The sequence below is a fragment of the Sinocyclocheilus grahami genome, unplaced genomic scaffold, assembly GCF_001515645.1.
Source record: "Sinocyclocheilus grahami isolate Dianchi unplaced genomic scaffold, SAMN03320097.WGS_v1.1 scaffold576.1, whole genome shotgun sequence".
NCBI lineage: Eukaryota > Metazoa > Chordata > Actinopteri > Cypriniformes > Cyprinidae > Sinocyclocheilus > Sinocyclocheilus grahami.
The window spans coordinates 898,202-914,100 of NW_015505755.1; the positions used below are offsets into that span (position 1 = coordinate 898,202).

Genomic DNA, 15,899 nt, shown 5'->3' on the forward strand with positions numbered 1-15,899 from the left:
CTGTTGAATAGCTTCATGGAGTGACTCCAGAGTGAGAGGGGCTGAAGAGCTCTCTGTTGCAATGGTAGCATGAACGACACTGCGTGAATGAGTACTGGTTCTCAGATTGCTTGGAACTTGCACCTCCTCTTCTTCAGACCAAGTAATAGCTTACTGCATAAGCTGGATGAATGTAAAGTCCTTCTCAGCTTTAACTCTTCTCTTCATTTTACGCCGTAGCGAATCATCTTTGAGGCCTAACACAAGCTGTTCCTTCAATACGCCATCAGCATCAGGAACTCTAGACGGTTCTCGGCTCTGGGTGATACTCAACTTCTCCTGCAAGCCATAAGCATAAGAACAGATGGTATCTCCAAGCATTTGTTTGCGGTCATAAAACTCTTTCAGTCTGCTGCCAATGGGAATTTTGTCCCAATAAGTCTGATCCAAAGCATCAAAAATCTCATCCACTGACTTCTCCTTTCCGTTGAACTTGACTGCCATCTTAGCCTCATCTTTTAAATACTGCTTAACAAACTCAATTCTGTCTTCTTCAGGAATTTTCATCACCTTGAAGGCAGACTTCATTGAACTTATCCATTCTTCTATACTCAACTCACCAGGCTTGGAACGACATCCGGTACACTCTGGAAGCTTACGATCCTTAGGGATGTAAACAGTAGATGGTGCTTTCTGAGTGGCAGCCTGCTGTTCAATAACAGTTTTAGCAAGGGAAAGCGCCTCTCTCTGTTTGGCTCTGGCTTGCTCCTGTCTGCTCACCGAACCCCCTTTGCATCTCTTCAAACTGTTTCTTTAATTTTTCCAGTTTAGCCATAGCGTCGGCTCTAGGATCAGGAACTTACACTGAATCAGGAACCAGGAATTTATCCTGTTTGTGATGCCAATAAAGGACACAATCCCCAGCTGATGGAGATCAGATTGCGAAGACGAACAATGCACAGCACCTCTCGACGCTTCAGCGAATTCTTCTAGTACACTAAGCTACTGTATCCAGCGTGATTTAAGTTAATTTGAACAAAAATGTTGGATTGTTTTTGATGCGAAACAAAACAAAACAAACGCAGTTTTGCCAATAACTGTTAGGCGCGATCAGGTCCACTTCTTCCGCTTCACGTGTGAACATGGCAGAAAAACTATCCCGACACGTTCAATAATGGTCATCAAACAACCGGAGGCTCAGATACAACACTGTGCGACTGTAATGCAGGTCGCTGGTCTAAACGCAACCCATTAGCGTCATAAAATTGCCCAAAGACGTTCTTCAGCTCACCGCTGCTCAGATCCACAGCCTCAACGAGCTCAGGTGCTACTCGCCTTCCCCCACATGGCGGCGCCCGTGTCAAAAGTCAAAATAAAAGTCTCCACCTAATAGAATTTGTAGATCCCCTACACTTCTGAACAGTTTACAACTCTTTCCCACCAAATGCCAATGTGATGTATCCCGATCTATATCACACTGTGTTTGTTCGCTTAGGCCAGAGGAGAACTGGTCCCCAGACTGAGCCTGGTTTCTCCTAAGGTTTTTTTTTTCTTCATTTCTGTTACCTGATGGAGTTTGGGTTCCTTGTCACTGTTGTCTTCTTGCTCTGAAAGAAATTTAACTATCAGTAATTTATCGAGATGATCCCATTTACTGACACCATTGGATGAGAATAAAACTGGAACTGAATTAAGCTAGATGATGGCAGTATTGTCTTCTGTAGAACTGCTTCACAGCTGAAGCGCATCTTGCAACATCGACACTGGTATTCAACTGAACTGAATCAACACTGAACTGACTTGAACTGAATAATGACATTGCTGCCTTTTGTAGATCTGCTATAGTTTCAAATTTTTTCAAATTGACTAGTTTCAAATTGATGAACTTAACACTGGTTTTGATTTGAACTGAACCAACACACAAAAAAGCCCCTAAATATGTAAATATAGTAAAGGTGGTCACATTTACCGCTGTTCAGGCAACTTTTGTGAACAAAATCCAATAAATTCCATAGGAATCAGTGCAATCTGGAATTTTGTGAATGAGATAAAGATCCTCATGCAGATTTTGCATCAGGCTTGGTTGGTCAATCAAATTTGGTGAGGTGACCAAAAGAAAGATCCCTGGTTCAAAAATCTATAGACAATAGAAAATTGACCTTTTTTGCTTGCAAAATCTTGCTGAAAAAAAAGCTAAATTGGATAACACTTTACAATAAGGTTCATTAGTTAACTAATTTAGTTAACATAAACTAAGAATGAACAATACTTCTACAACATGTATTAATCTTAGTTAATGTCAACATTTACTAATGCATTATTAAAATCAAATGTTGTGCTTGTTGACATTAGTTAATACATGTGAATTAACATGAACTAACAATGAACAACTGTATTTTCATTAACTAACATTAATAAAGATTAATAAATACTGTAATAAATAAACTAACATTAACTAATAGAACCTTATTGTAAAGTGATACCTGCACTCTAAAAAACACTGGGTTAAAAACAACCCAAGGGCTGGGTAAATATAGGACAGAACCTATCTTGGGTTAAATCAGCCCATTTTAGCATAATGGGTTGATTTAACCCAGCTAATGGGTTTATTCATTTTTACCAAATTACTAGCTTATTTTTTTACTTCATACATTAAGTAAGGTTTACAGATTAACTTAAATCCTCTAAACTTTTCTAAAATACTCCACACAACCACTGGTTTGCATGATAACTTCCTTTATTTTCCTTTATTTATAAATTACAGCATTGTTTATATCGTTTTTAATAGCTATACATATTGCCTATATTTAAACTCGTTTAACAAACATTAGAACAAAAATTCAACATTAAACAGAAGTAATTCATGTGTAATCGACCAGTCTCTGTTATTCTGTTTCCATCGTAACGGCGCTGGTTCTCGTCCCCGAGCTGGAGTCGTGTTCGGCGGGGAACTGCTAATGGACCGCCGCCCAGAGTTTCGCTCTAGCCGAAACATGCTGTGACTCCATAACCTGCCAACCGCTGCTCAGATCCACAGCCTCAACGAGCTCAGGTGCTACTCGCCTTCCCCCACATGGCGGCGCCCGTGTCAAAAGTCAAAATAAAAGTCTCCACCTAATAGAATTTGTAGATCCCCTACACTTCTGAACAGTTTACAACTCTTTCCCACCAAATGCCAATGTGATGTATCCCGATCTATATCACACTGTGTTTGTTCGCTTAAGCCAGAGGAGAACTGGTCCCCAGACTGAGCCTGGTTTCTCCTAAGGTTTTTTTTTTCTTCATTTCTGTTACCTGATGGAGTTTGGGTTCCTTGTCACTGTTGTCTTCTTGCTCTGAAAGAAATTTAACTATCAGTAATTTATCGAGATGATCCCATTTACTGACACCATTGGATGAGAATAAAACTGGAACTGAATTAAGCTAGATGATGGCAGTATTGTCTTCTGTAGAACTGCTTCACAGCTGAAGCGCATCTTGCAACATCGACACTGGTATTCAACTGAACTGAATCAACACTGAACTGACTTGAACTGAATAATGACATTGCTGCCTTTTGTAGATCTGCTATAGTTTCAAATTTTTTCAAATTGACTAGTTTCAAATTGATGAACTTAACACTGGTTTTGATTTGAACTGAACCAACACACAAAAAAGCCCCTAAATATGTAAATATAGTAAAGGTGGTCACATTTACCGCTGTTCAGGCAACTTTTGTGAACAAAATCCAATAAATTCCATAGGAATCAGTGCAATCTGGAATTTTGTGAATGAGATAAAGATCCTCATGCAGATTTTGCATCAGGCTTGGTTGGTCAATCAAATTTGGTGAGGTGACCAAAAGAAAGATCCCTGGTTCAAAAATCTATAGACAATAGAAAATTGACCTTTTTTGCTTGCAAAATCTTGCTGAAAAAAAAGCTAAATTGGATAACACTTTACAATAAGGTTCATTAGTTAACTACTTTAGTTAACATAAACTGAGAATGAACAATACTTCTACAACATGTATTAATCTTAGTTAATGTCAACATTTACTAATGCATTATTAAAATCAAATGTTGTGCTTGTTGACATTAGTTAATGCATATGAATTAACATGAACTAACAATGAACAACTGTATTTTCATTAACTAACATTAATAAAGATTAATAAATACTGTAATAAATAAACTAACATTAACTAATAGAACCTTATTGTAAAGTGATACCTGCACTCTAAAAAACACTGGGTTAAAAACAACCCAAGGGCTGGGTAAATATAGGACAGAACCTATCTTGGGTTAAATCAGCCCATTTTAGCATAATGGGTTGATTTAACCCAGCTAATGGGTTTATTCATTTTTACCAAATTACTAGCTTATTTTTTTACTTCATACATTAAGTAAGGTTTACAGATTAACTTAAAAACTCTAAACTTTTCTAAAATACTCCACACAACCACTGGTTTGCATGATAACTTCCTTTATTTTCCTTTATTTATAAATTACAGCATTGTTTATATCGTTTTTAATAGCTATACATATTGCCTATATTTAAACTCGTTTAACAAACATTAGAACAAAAATTCAACATTAAACAGAAGTAATTCATGTGTAATCGACCAGTCTCTGTTATTCTGTTTCCATCGTAACGGCGCTGGTTCTCGTCCCCGAGCTGGAGTCGTGTTCGGCGGGGAACTGCTAATGGACCGCCGCCCAGAGTTTCGCTCTAGCCGAAACATGCTGTGACTCCATAACCTGCCAATAAACAAACAATAAACAGCTCTGAAGACACGTTTTAACATCCAAACAAAGTATTATATTCTGTATCTTTATGAATAAAATAGTTTATTTTATGCAAAGCATCAGGCTTTTCTATCACGCGAAAAGACCGCGACACTCGTTAAAGGTGATTCACACCGCGTGCCTATGTTGCGTATGTTGCTCTGCATAAAATTTAACTATATACAGCACAGCAACGATTTTATAGATAAAATAAAATATACACAAACCTGTATTTTACCGAAGAATGCATCAATTAGATGGCGCTTAGAACTGCTCTCTCGTGAAGTGAAGACGCAAAATTCCCGCGATAAATAACTCAACCCCTGGGTTACGTCTGACCCTGGATCTGAGTAACACTAAAACTGCCCAAACATTGGGTTGTTACAGTATGTCTGACCCAGGAGCTGCAAAACAACCCAAACACTGGGTTGTTACATTTGACCCAGGAGCTGGGTAACAAAAAAACTACCCAAACACTGAAAAAAATAACCCAAAAAATGATTTTATTTGGGTTAAAAAAATAACCCAGGATTTTTTTGGGGTGTAAAATTGTGTATGCACAATTACTACTACCCAAACACTGAAAAAAATAACCCAAAAAATGATTTTATTTGGGTTAAAAAATAACCCAGGATTTTTTTAGAGTGTAAAATTGTGTATGCACAATTACAGCATACTCACAAATGACAACTGTATTCTGCTGCTGTATGCATGTAACCATCTGAATAAATGCAAAGGTATTGGACAGAACGCTTGCACTAAAACTTCAGTTTGATGTTCGAGGTTTAGACAACTCACAGATTGGACATTAAGTAAAATGGAAATTACAACAAGAGCATCAACAACTGCAGTCATCCACAAATGACAGCTGCAATGCAAAATATCTGCCGCCTAGTGCCTGCAGTATAAATGGGCATCACAAAGCTGTAGAACCTGAAGTGGAATGGCTGTTTCGCCTCTCTAGTGGCTCAGAGGGAATGATGAGGTCTTCTCAGAGCAGTGCTATCTCGGGTAATCGTTAATGCAAGAAAAAAAGAGAGAGGGTGAATGGGACAGAGCTGAACAATAGTGATGTCGGGAATGTTTTAGTGGCTCATCCGTTTGCGCGTGTGCTGTAGATCAATGGCAGAGCTCCTCAAGAGTTTCTCACCGTGATGTATCGCTCTGCCTCAAATAAGCAGCCAGACTGGGAGGGAGACGGAACAAGAGTCCATTCTGCTGTTTCGCCTCTCTAGTGGCTCAGAGGGAATGATGAGGTCTTCTCAGAGCAGTGCTATCTCGGGTAATCGTTAATGCAAGAAAAAAAGAGAGAGGGTGAATGGGACAGAGCTGAACAATAGTGATGTCGGGAATGTTTTAGTGGCTCATCCGTTTGCGCGTGCGTGTGCTGTAGATCAATGGCAGAGCTCCTCAAGAGTTTCTCACCGTGATGTATCGCTCGGTCTCAAATAAGCAGCCAGACTGGGAGGGAGACGGAACAAGAGTCCATTCGGTCTGATTAGGTGGAAAGAATGGAGATAATGCCTAAAGGCGATCGTTTCATTGAAAACACTATCACTGGGAATAGCATTAACCTTTTATTATTTCCCCTCCTGAAAGGAAGGGGGCATCAGGCCGAATATTACGAACGATGCATCACACAGCATTTACATTTATTCATTTAGCCGATGCTTTTATCCAGTGTGTGCTTATACAGTATTTTGGATAAATGCTGATGAATTGGTACATAAAACAATTCCTCAAAATACAATAAATACAAAAAAATAAAGCTACAACAGAGATTAAAGTGATATTTTTTATTTATTTAAATTTTTTTGCTTGAATGCATGGATTCAAGAAATCTGCTGCCAACATTTATTTAAACAACATTGTGAATATTTTTTATATGGTCACTAAGATTCATAAGGAGAGTGTCATCATCTGAGATATTTTTAGCTGTTTTATCCAAAGTACCGCATGAATAGGGTTCACTAACTATAGTTAGATCAAGATTACTTCTTGTGACAATGAAAAAAATAAAAATAAATAAAGCTTTTAAAGGAGTTTCGTTATTTTGCAATCTATTATTATTTGTCACTATTACACAAGATATTGCGGTTCATTTCAAGATTGCTGGTGGGATGATATGTTACTCATACAGCCTTCGGTTTAACATTGAAATAATTTTGCACCTAATTATAGTCATTGGTTTAAAATCATCTGCCATAATATAGATTCATCTGAAAGCAAAGCCCTATGGGGACAAAAAATGAAGGAGAATGAGAGCAAGATTGAGAGTAAAGCTAAGAGAAGAGACAGGTGGCAAAGTGGCTTTTCACAGCCGAGCCCTGTTCCCATCCACTGTGGGACTGGTTGGGAGCCAAAAAATCCCACACTACAGCAGAATAAAGTGCTGATAAAAATTCAAGCTTTACCCTGAGAATTTCCTTCAGCTATCCTCTCAGCTCAAGGAAAATGTGTGTGTTTGTCAGTGTGTGTGTGTTCAATCAATACACGTCTCACATTCTCTCCTTGTAGTGAGAGGATGTGCAGTCCAACCATGGAAGAGTGACTGAGAGAAAGAGAGAGTCTGGAAAATCAGGTTGCAGCAGCAATAGGCATCTTCATGATACTGGAACGCTATTAAACTCCTCCACAACCTAATTTCAACTTGTACGCATTTTCTGCATATAAATGCCACTGTGGATTCTTTAATTCTGTTCTGTCCAAAGAAACTTCAGTAATAACAGTAACCACTACAGTATCAACTCTAGGATTAGTGCTTTTCCCCACATTTAACCGAACAATTGTGACTAATGTGATATGAACATGTTCCAGCATGTATAGTTTTCTCAACGCTGGGGCTTTGGCTTAGGCTCTTGTAGAAAAGTCGATTGAAAACTGTGGGTTGTTATTACCTTCTCACACGCTGCTTGTTTTAGTGGTCTGCAGTGTACAGTGATAATGTGTATTAGTGGTCTGTCTCATTGATTCTAGAGCAGCTAGAGTGAGAGGAGAACCTCAGGGCTCTAGGGAGGGCACTAGCCTTTCACAGCCATCCGAGATCGCTTTCAACTCCACTAGAAACAAGCCTTCGTAATCTTACATTCGCAGAGAGCTGGATTATAAAAAACAAAAAACTGTCATCAGAGCTCAGAGAGTGAAAATCGAAAGAGGGGAAATATAGTAGCAGTCTGTGTAAGAAAGAAGTGTAGAGTTCTTGCAGGCATTCAGAGGGGAACCCAGTGTCACATAAAATATTAATGCAGATCACTGTTGCAGGAACTTTGCTGCCGTACTATGGGTGCAGCAGACGCAATGATATTACGCAGTGCCTGAAAATAGGCTAACTTCCGTCAACATAACCAACGTGACCACCTGCTTGCACAGGGAGCGTGCTGGGGACTATTCTCAGGCACTGCGTAATATCATTTCGCCTGCTGCACTCATGGTACGGCAGCAAAGTTCCTTGATTATTACGCCGGAATGAGAGTATAGTTCCTAGCCATATCAGCCTAGAAAATTGCAACTTTTCATTTTCCGTCGGTCTTAGTACACGATGTAACTACAGAAGAGTCAAGTTTTAAAAAAGAAAAATATAGAAAATCTTTGGTAATTTTCGAGCGAGATGCTAACGGTCTAATCAGATTCAATGATCTATGCTAAGCTACAGATAAAAGTGCTACCGCCAGACCCGGAGATCGGCTGAATGGATTCGAAAACGGTAAAACTCAACTGTTTAACTCTAGGGGAGTTGGAAAATGAGCCTATTTTCAAAAATAGTGGAGTGTTCCTTTAAGAGGTTATGAAATGCCAAAAGTGATTAAATACAGAAAAGTGGTGCACTATTTGATGAAGTAGTAATTTTAAATAATCATGTACTTAAATGTTACTGAAATGTTAATTCAGTTGGCTTGTAAAATGTCATTATGACCTATGCACTTTGGAGTACTAAATTAATTGTGAGGAGTAAAAAATATAATTTTTTAGCCTGGGAAATGTAATTGAGTAAAAGTATGAGTACTCAAGAGTTTTGAACGTATTCAAGTGTTTTGAAATAGAAGGGATAACTCTATAGTGTGAAGTTTTATCTGTGAAGCTCATGTGTATTAGTATGAGAATAACTAGCTACTAGTTATTACACGGCTCTTTGGAATACATGATTGTGATTGGTCTCCCATTCAATAGAATGATATTTCCGGTTATCCAGTCATCAGAAACCAGACCTACTTTCATGTCTCTCTTATCACACCATAGACTCTTATGTTTTATAGAAACATAACTCAACTGCCGCCATCTTGCGTATCAGGTACACAAGTAAACTGTAGTAAAAAAAAGAGTACTTAAATATGAATATTACTGTAATATTTAGCAGTTACTGTCTTGTTGCTAGGAGGACTGTTTCTAAGCAGAAGATTTAAGCATATATTTTAAAGGCACTAATCATTATATTAACATACACTACTGTCCAAACTAGGGATGTAACGGTATGAAAATTTCTTCTCACGATTATAGTGACCAAAATGATCACGGTTATCGGTATTATCACGGTATTGTTCAAATGTGCTGGAAATGTTCAAAAAGTACTGACACACAAATCATTTCACCAAGTTTTACATTTAAAATCAACAAACAACAACTAAAATGAGTTTTTGTTTGCATAACTAAAACAATAACATTGCCAATGATGTTCGTATTTTAAATGACAACATGACTGACAACAGTTTATCTAATAGCATGTTCAAATATCTAATGTAAATGTTCAAATAAAGCTTGGAAAAAGTTTCGTAAATGGTAAACCTCACATTTCAGCTTTTAAATAAAGAAAAGAGTCAAGTCAAAATGATAATTGATTAATAAATGATTATATGTATTTATCTGCTCCATAAATAACACTAGATACCTTATTGTTTAAATGTGTAGTATCCACATAAGCTTGTTTTTCATCAACCGGTCAAAATTTACAGCAGGGCATGCTAATTTGGTCAGTTTTTTTATCTACACACCTTTCACTTTTTTAAGACTAAAAAAGTCTTAAATGTCTTAAAGTCTTGTCTTTAAAATGACTTAAAAGTCTTAAATGGATTCATTGTTATTCTTAATTAAAAAGGATAACAACAATAAAACAGTAAGATACAATGACAAACTACACTCTTAAAAATAAAGGTGCTTCAAAAGGTTCTTCAAGCGATGTTTTGTGAAACAGAAAGGTTCTTCAGATGTTAAAGGTTCTTTATGGAACCATTTAGACAAAAAGGTTCTTCTATGGCATCGTGAAGCACCTTCATTTTTAAGAGTGTAACTTATAAAACGTTTATTAACAAAAACGAATAAGACGAAGCATGGCATACACCACATGCTGTATTATATACTGACTAATAAATTACAGAACGTTTAGCAAACACTGAGGAATCAAATAAATAAAAGAGAGAGCCTCCATAGCATAATGTGAGGTAAACAGCAAAGATAACAAGCTTTTCAAAATGAAAACAAAAAGAAAAGTAAAACTAAACTTGCTGTCGGTGACAGTGCTTGCATGTTTTTGTCCCACAAGAATACCAACATGTTCACCTTTGGTTTAAGAAGCGGTCTTTTACTTTACTTTAGCATGAAATCCATCTATCGTTTCCTCAATATTCTATTTTTATTTTATAATTTTTTTATTCTTCTTTTATTATGTGTGTTTTTGTACTGTCACTGTCATTCTGTTCAATCTTCTGTCATGAAAACAAATTCCTTGTATGTGAAAACATGCCTGGCAATAAAGCTCATTCTGATTCTGATTCGGAATATTCTTGCTGCACGCAGCTTCGCGCTCTTGACGCGGCGCGCCAGTGCGACCGCACACAAAATTTAGTCGCACCGGCAGAACAAATGATCGCAAAATGCGCCCATTTGGTCGCACACTGGAGCCCTGTGCAGTACAGTATTTATTTATCCTCAGTTGTTCAAATCGCGGTAATCGAATACAGTTATAGTGATAATTAAGATATGAAACGGTAATACTAACCGTGGGGTATTTTATCACGATTTATCGTCAAACTGGTAATCGTTACATCCCTAGTCCAAACTGAGTTTAATAAGATTATTTTAGTGTTTTTGAAAGAAGTATCTTCTGTTTACCAAGGCTGCATTTTATCCTCAGTTGTTCAAATCGCGGTAATCGAATACAGTTATAGTGATAATTAAGATATGAAACGGTAATACTAACCGTGGGGTATTTTATCACGATTTATCGTCAAACCGGTAATCGTTACATCCCTAGTCCAAACTGTGAGTTTAATAAGATTATTTTAATGTTTTTGAAAGAAGTCTCTTCTGTTCACCAAGGCTGCATTTGTTTGATCAAAAATACAGTAATTATGAAACATTATCACAATTTAAAATAAGTTTTTTCCATGTGAGTATACTATAAAGTGTAATTTATTCCTGTGATGCAAAGCTGAATTTTCAGCAGCCATTACTCACATGGTCCTTCAGAAATAATGCTAATATGCTGATTTACTCCACAAAAAATATTTCCTATAATTGTCAATGTTGAAAACAGTGCTGCTTCATGTTTTTGTGGAAACTGTGCTACTTTTTTTCTGGATGAATAGAAAGTACAATAAAAAGCAATTATTCTAAATGTCTTTACTGTCACTTCTGATCAAACGAATGCACCTTTGCTGAATAAAAGTATTTATTTCCTTAAAGTCTTTCAGCAAATGGAATCGCTTTCTAGGCGGACCCATTTGTTCATGACACTGCCTGACTGTACATTATCCCTCACTTAGCAAATCCGTCTTTCCTTCTCTTTTAGCTCTGATTGTCCACGAAGGTCCCTCCGTATTTCGCATCTTTAACCGCTGGCAGGCTGTTAATCAGCAGTGGAAAGTCTTAAACTACGACAAGGTGAAAGACAATGAGGAGCATCAGAAGACCGGTGCCACATTCCGGACCCTCACTCTGCCGCTGACGCACCGAATGGGGCTGACCGGCACAGAAGGTGAAGCCTCCACCTCCACGTCCTCCCTCATGGCTGCAGCTGCAGCGGCCACCATAACCCCCACCACAAACTCCATCCCGTTGGCAGCAGGTGCCACGACAGAGCCGCAGGACTCATCTGAGCCCAGCAATGGGCAGCCCTCGCTGCCAGACCACCACTGTGCTTATAACATCCTTCATCTCCTCAGCCACCACCTGAGGCCCCAGGAGCAGCGTGGACAGACCAGCAACAGCAACCACGAACTGGTCATGAGAGTCACTACAGTGTGAGGCCTTCGATGAAGTCCAGTTTACGGTTGAATCTCTGCATGCGACGTATTTAAAAGAAAGGATTCAGAGGAGAATTAAACCATGTTAACCGACGACCCAGTGCAGTGCTGTCTGGGTTTAAGGCGTTAGTTTTTTCTGTTTTTTACAGTATTGAATAAAACAAGGAAGCAGTTTCTCTCACAGTGGCTACAGGAAATAGTATGGCCATAAAGCTTCACATGTGAGTAACTGAGAAAGGACAAAGGTCAGTGGGGTGGAGTCTCCGAGTGTGTGTATTGAGTTTTATTGTCAGCTCAAGGCCACAGTCAGAGCTGTGACCGTTCTGAAGCACAACCATAACAATGCAATCCAGTTTCTACACTGACAGCCGCTGCTGAACTAAAACAGCTCAGAGTGAAGAACAAACGTGTTTGTATGTAAAACACGCATTACACTAATTTTACGATTACTACATGTTGTATTTTCAGATAAAATCTTATTAATGTCACTTGCGACAGTGAGCAAGTCTAAATCGGTTTCCTAACAAACCAAGTGGGGTATTGAAGGATCATACTGTTGTGTTTACACTCACAGGCAGTATGTTTTTTAGCGAAATCAATCCTCTTTGTCTTCTCTCAGTCTTGTACATCAGTAACAGGAAACCACGTTACAGTGGAGACAACTTGCAGCAAACATTTTCGAAACTACAAAAAAGTGGCCCAATTTGAGGCAAATTCTTGGTCAACTGTTATTTTGTTTACATTTGTTAAATTTGTGAGAGAAAAAAGGTTGCTACATTAAAAACAAAACAAATCAAACTGGTTTAACTGTTGTATGCGTCTGTTTCTCTTCTGGAAATAGCTGCTGCCACACAGCATTCAATCAAATCATTCATTTCAGTAATGCATTTAATGTGTTTCCTTTCCAAGCCTGAGGCTTCAAGCAATCAAGAGCACTTGAAATGTTTACATTAATCCCATTTTTATTATAACAATTAAATTTTTTTCTCAAAACAAATACAGACAGAAAGTGGATCTAAGTGGCTCAGTGCTAAAAAGCAGGAAACAGCACCAGTGCCTCCTCCAAGCCTGACCACAGTCTGTTAGTCTGCGAGTAATCATATATGCCTTCTCCTTCTGGTAATGCTCCGCTCCTCGTGATTTCTCAATTTTAGAAAGAGAGGAAAAGACTGAACAATTAAAGCCCAAGCAAATGAACTGTTTGGACAGTGCACCTCCAGATCTAAGAACAACTTGCACAGAAATAATCACAAATTGAGTTTAATGCATTTGATGACAGAAATGAGGTACAAGTTGGAAACACTTAAATAAATCAGTGTGGGATTGGTGATTTGAAGATGAAGAGTGAATAGGCCTATATTATGTTTGAATAATCATGGAGCAGAAAAATCATTGCATAATATAACCTAATAATTAAAAATTAGTTGCAGCAATGCAAAACATTCACAGCACTTCCTCTAAACAATGCTAAATGTACTCAGAGAGTAGAGAGAGACAGGGAGGGAGTGTCAACAGCTTACATTGACTGCATTGAAAGATGCGTTCAAACTGCTGCTGATGTGTGGTTAGTTCCATGTGAAACAATAAAACCAAGGCACAAGAGATCGAAGTGTTTTGACATTTCCTTCACTGGAATCCAGCTAAATTCCAGGCAGATGGATACATTATAGTCATAATGAAAAAAAGGGAAAAAATTAACAAATGGTGGAATGTTCCATCTACTCTACTAGTGTCTTTGTTTGCTCATCCACAGCGACTGATGATCTTCAGAACCTGCAGGTGATCTGCTACTCCAGTTCCACCAGTAGATCTCCCTCTCCGACTGTATCTCCAGCTTTACAGTGCACACTCTTCACCTGAACGATAACACACATTCTATTAGGAGAGTCCAACCATTCTGCATCTGAAAAAGCTGTGTGTTGAAGTCATTCAGAGATGTCAATCAAACACACTGGACACAGGAAGCTTCCCAGAGAAACGTTGGAGAAAATGATCTAACAAGAAATTAATGCTTCCATATTAAGACAGACAGAAAACCCTGCTTAATTAAAATCACACAAAGAAATATCTTTGCAACCACTTGACATTGTTTCTGTACAGATCTTCCTACACAAATGCATACAGATGATTCTTTAATTAGGACAACACTTTGGGCCCCTAGAATAATTTTAAAGTAATTTCTTTCTTTTTTTCTATAAATTATAATTATAATTTATTAATTTGAATACTTTTTGGGGTAAAAACTGATGTTAATGCTTCAGTGATTCTAAACTTTACTATGAACCTGGAGTATTTTAAGAAAAATACACACATGCTGCATGAAGCTGCATTATTTTAGCATCACTAAGATACTATTATAGTTTTCAGATTAATATTTTTAATTAGTTTTATTTCTATATTTTGCATTTTCATTTTAGTTTTGGCAATTGATGTCATTTTTATTCGTTTTATTTACATGTTTATACAGTTTTTTTAAATTAATTTGTATTATTAGTTTGTCATTTTAGTACATCAAATACATCAATCAAACTAAGTCCAAACGAGAAATGTCTTGGCAACTAGCTGAAAAATATTATATGTAAAAATGTTTTACATAAAATTATTTTTATGGTTTTAGTTTTAGTTAAATATAACAACCCTGACATTAAAAGGTTAGTTTACCCAAAAATGAAAATTCAGTCATTAATTACTCACCCTCATGTCGTTTCAAACCCGTAAGCCCTTCGTTCATCTTCGGAACACAAATTAAGATATTTTGATGGAATCTGAGAGCTGTCTGACCCTGCATAGACAGCAACGCAACTGAAATGTTCCCAAGTCCAGAAACGTAACAAGGAGATCTGTAAAATAATCCATGTGACATCAGGGGTTCAACTGTAATTTTACGAAGCTACGAGAATACTTTTTTTGCGCAAAAGAAAAAAAATAACTTTATTCAACAATTTGTCTCCTCCGCATTACTCTGTAGCACCATTTTGGAGAATATCCACTGCGTAAACAACGTATGCTGTTCTGTGTCAGCTGCGTCACACGGATACGCTGTTTCCATTCAGATCAAATCACAACAACGTAGGAAACAGATCCGGCGTGACGCAGCTGACATAGAATAGCATACGCTGTTTACATCCAGCTGATACTCTCCAAAATGGCACCAAGGTGATGCGGAGGAGACTAATTGTTGAATAAAGTTGAGGGTTTTTTTCTTTTGCACACAAAAAGTATTCTCGCAGCTTCGTATAATTGCAGATGAACCACTGATGCCACATGGATTATTTTACAGACATCCTTGCAACGTTTCTGGACTTGGGAACATTTCAGTTGCGTTGCTGTCTATGCAGGGTCAGACAGCTCTCAGATTCCATCAAAAATATCTTAATTTCTGTTCCGAAGATGAACCAAGGTCAAATGCTAATAGTGTGGATAGTGGTCAGTGTGGATAATGGGCCGCGGCCCCTCGCTCTCTCTCTCTCTCTCTCTCTCATGGTATTGGGTACTGTAATGTAGCTATGTGGAAGAGTGTGTTCTTTATGTCATATCGATTTATGATGCACAGAGTAGTGAGGAGGATTATGTATCAACTTATGTATGTGTGTGTGAGCTCACCTTGGCAGTCTTTGCTGCGGTCATGCTGTTCTGCATCTTCATGGCTTCAATCACACAAATCTCCTGTCCCTCTGAAACCTTCAGAATGCCAAAGAACAATAAACCACAACAGCTATTCCACAATGAGTACTTTATAATAACTTCTTAAAACATATGACTCATAGAATATCTTCCCTCCATATATTTAAAGGGGTCATATGATGTGATTTAAATTTTTCCTTTCTCTTTGGAGTGTTACAAGCTCTTGGTGCATAAAGAAGATCTGTAAAGTTGCAAAGACTAAAGTCTCAAATCCAAAGAGATATTCTTTATAAAA

The 15,899-nt window shown here is 37.8% G+C and overlaps 2 protein-coding genes across 2 annotated transcripts in view; one reads left to right on the forward strand and one right to left on the reverse strand.

Moving 5' to 3' along the window:
• The window catches only part of LOC107556712 (E3 ubiquitin-protein ligase MARCH4), a 56,868-nt gene extending 44,174 nt beyond the window's left edge, over positions 1-12,694 (forward strand). Inside the window, exon 4 of the mRNA XM_016239897.1 lies at positions 11,527-12,694. Coding sequence (XP_016095383.1) covers positions 11,527-11,981 — 455 coding nt within the window. The 3' untranslated portion in view covers positions 11,982-12,694. The remainder of the gene's footprint in view (positions 1-11,526) is intronic.
• Positions 12,695-13,642: 948 nt separating this feature from the next.
• The window catches only part of LOC107556713 (propionyl-CoA carboxylase alpha chain, mitochondrial-like), an 18,419-nt gene continuing 16,162 nt past the window's right edge, over positions 13,643-15,899 (reverse strand). The window contains exon 9 of the mRNA XM_016239898.1: positions 13,643-13,836. Coding sequence (XP_016095384.1) covers positions 13,768-13,836 — 69 coding nt within the window. The 3' untranslated portion in view covers positions 13,643-13,767. The remainder of the gene's footprint in view (positions 13,837-15,899) is intronic.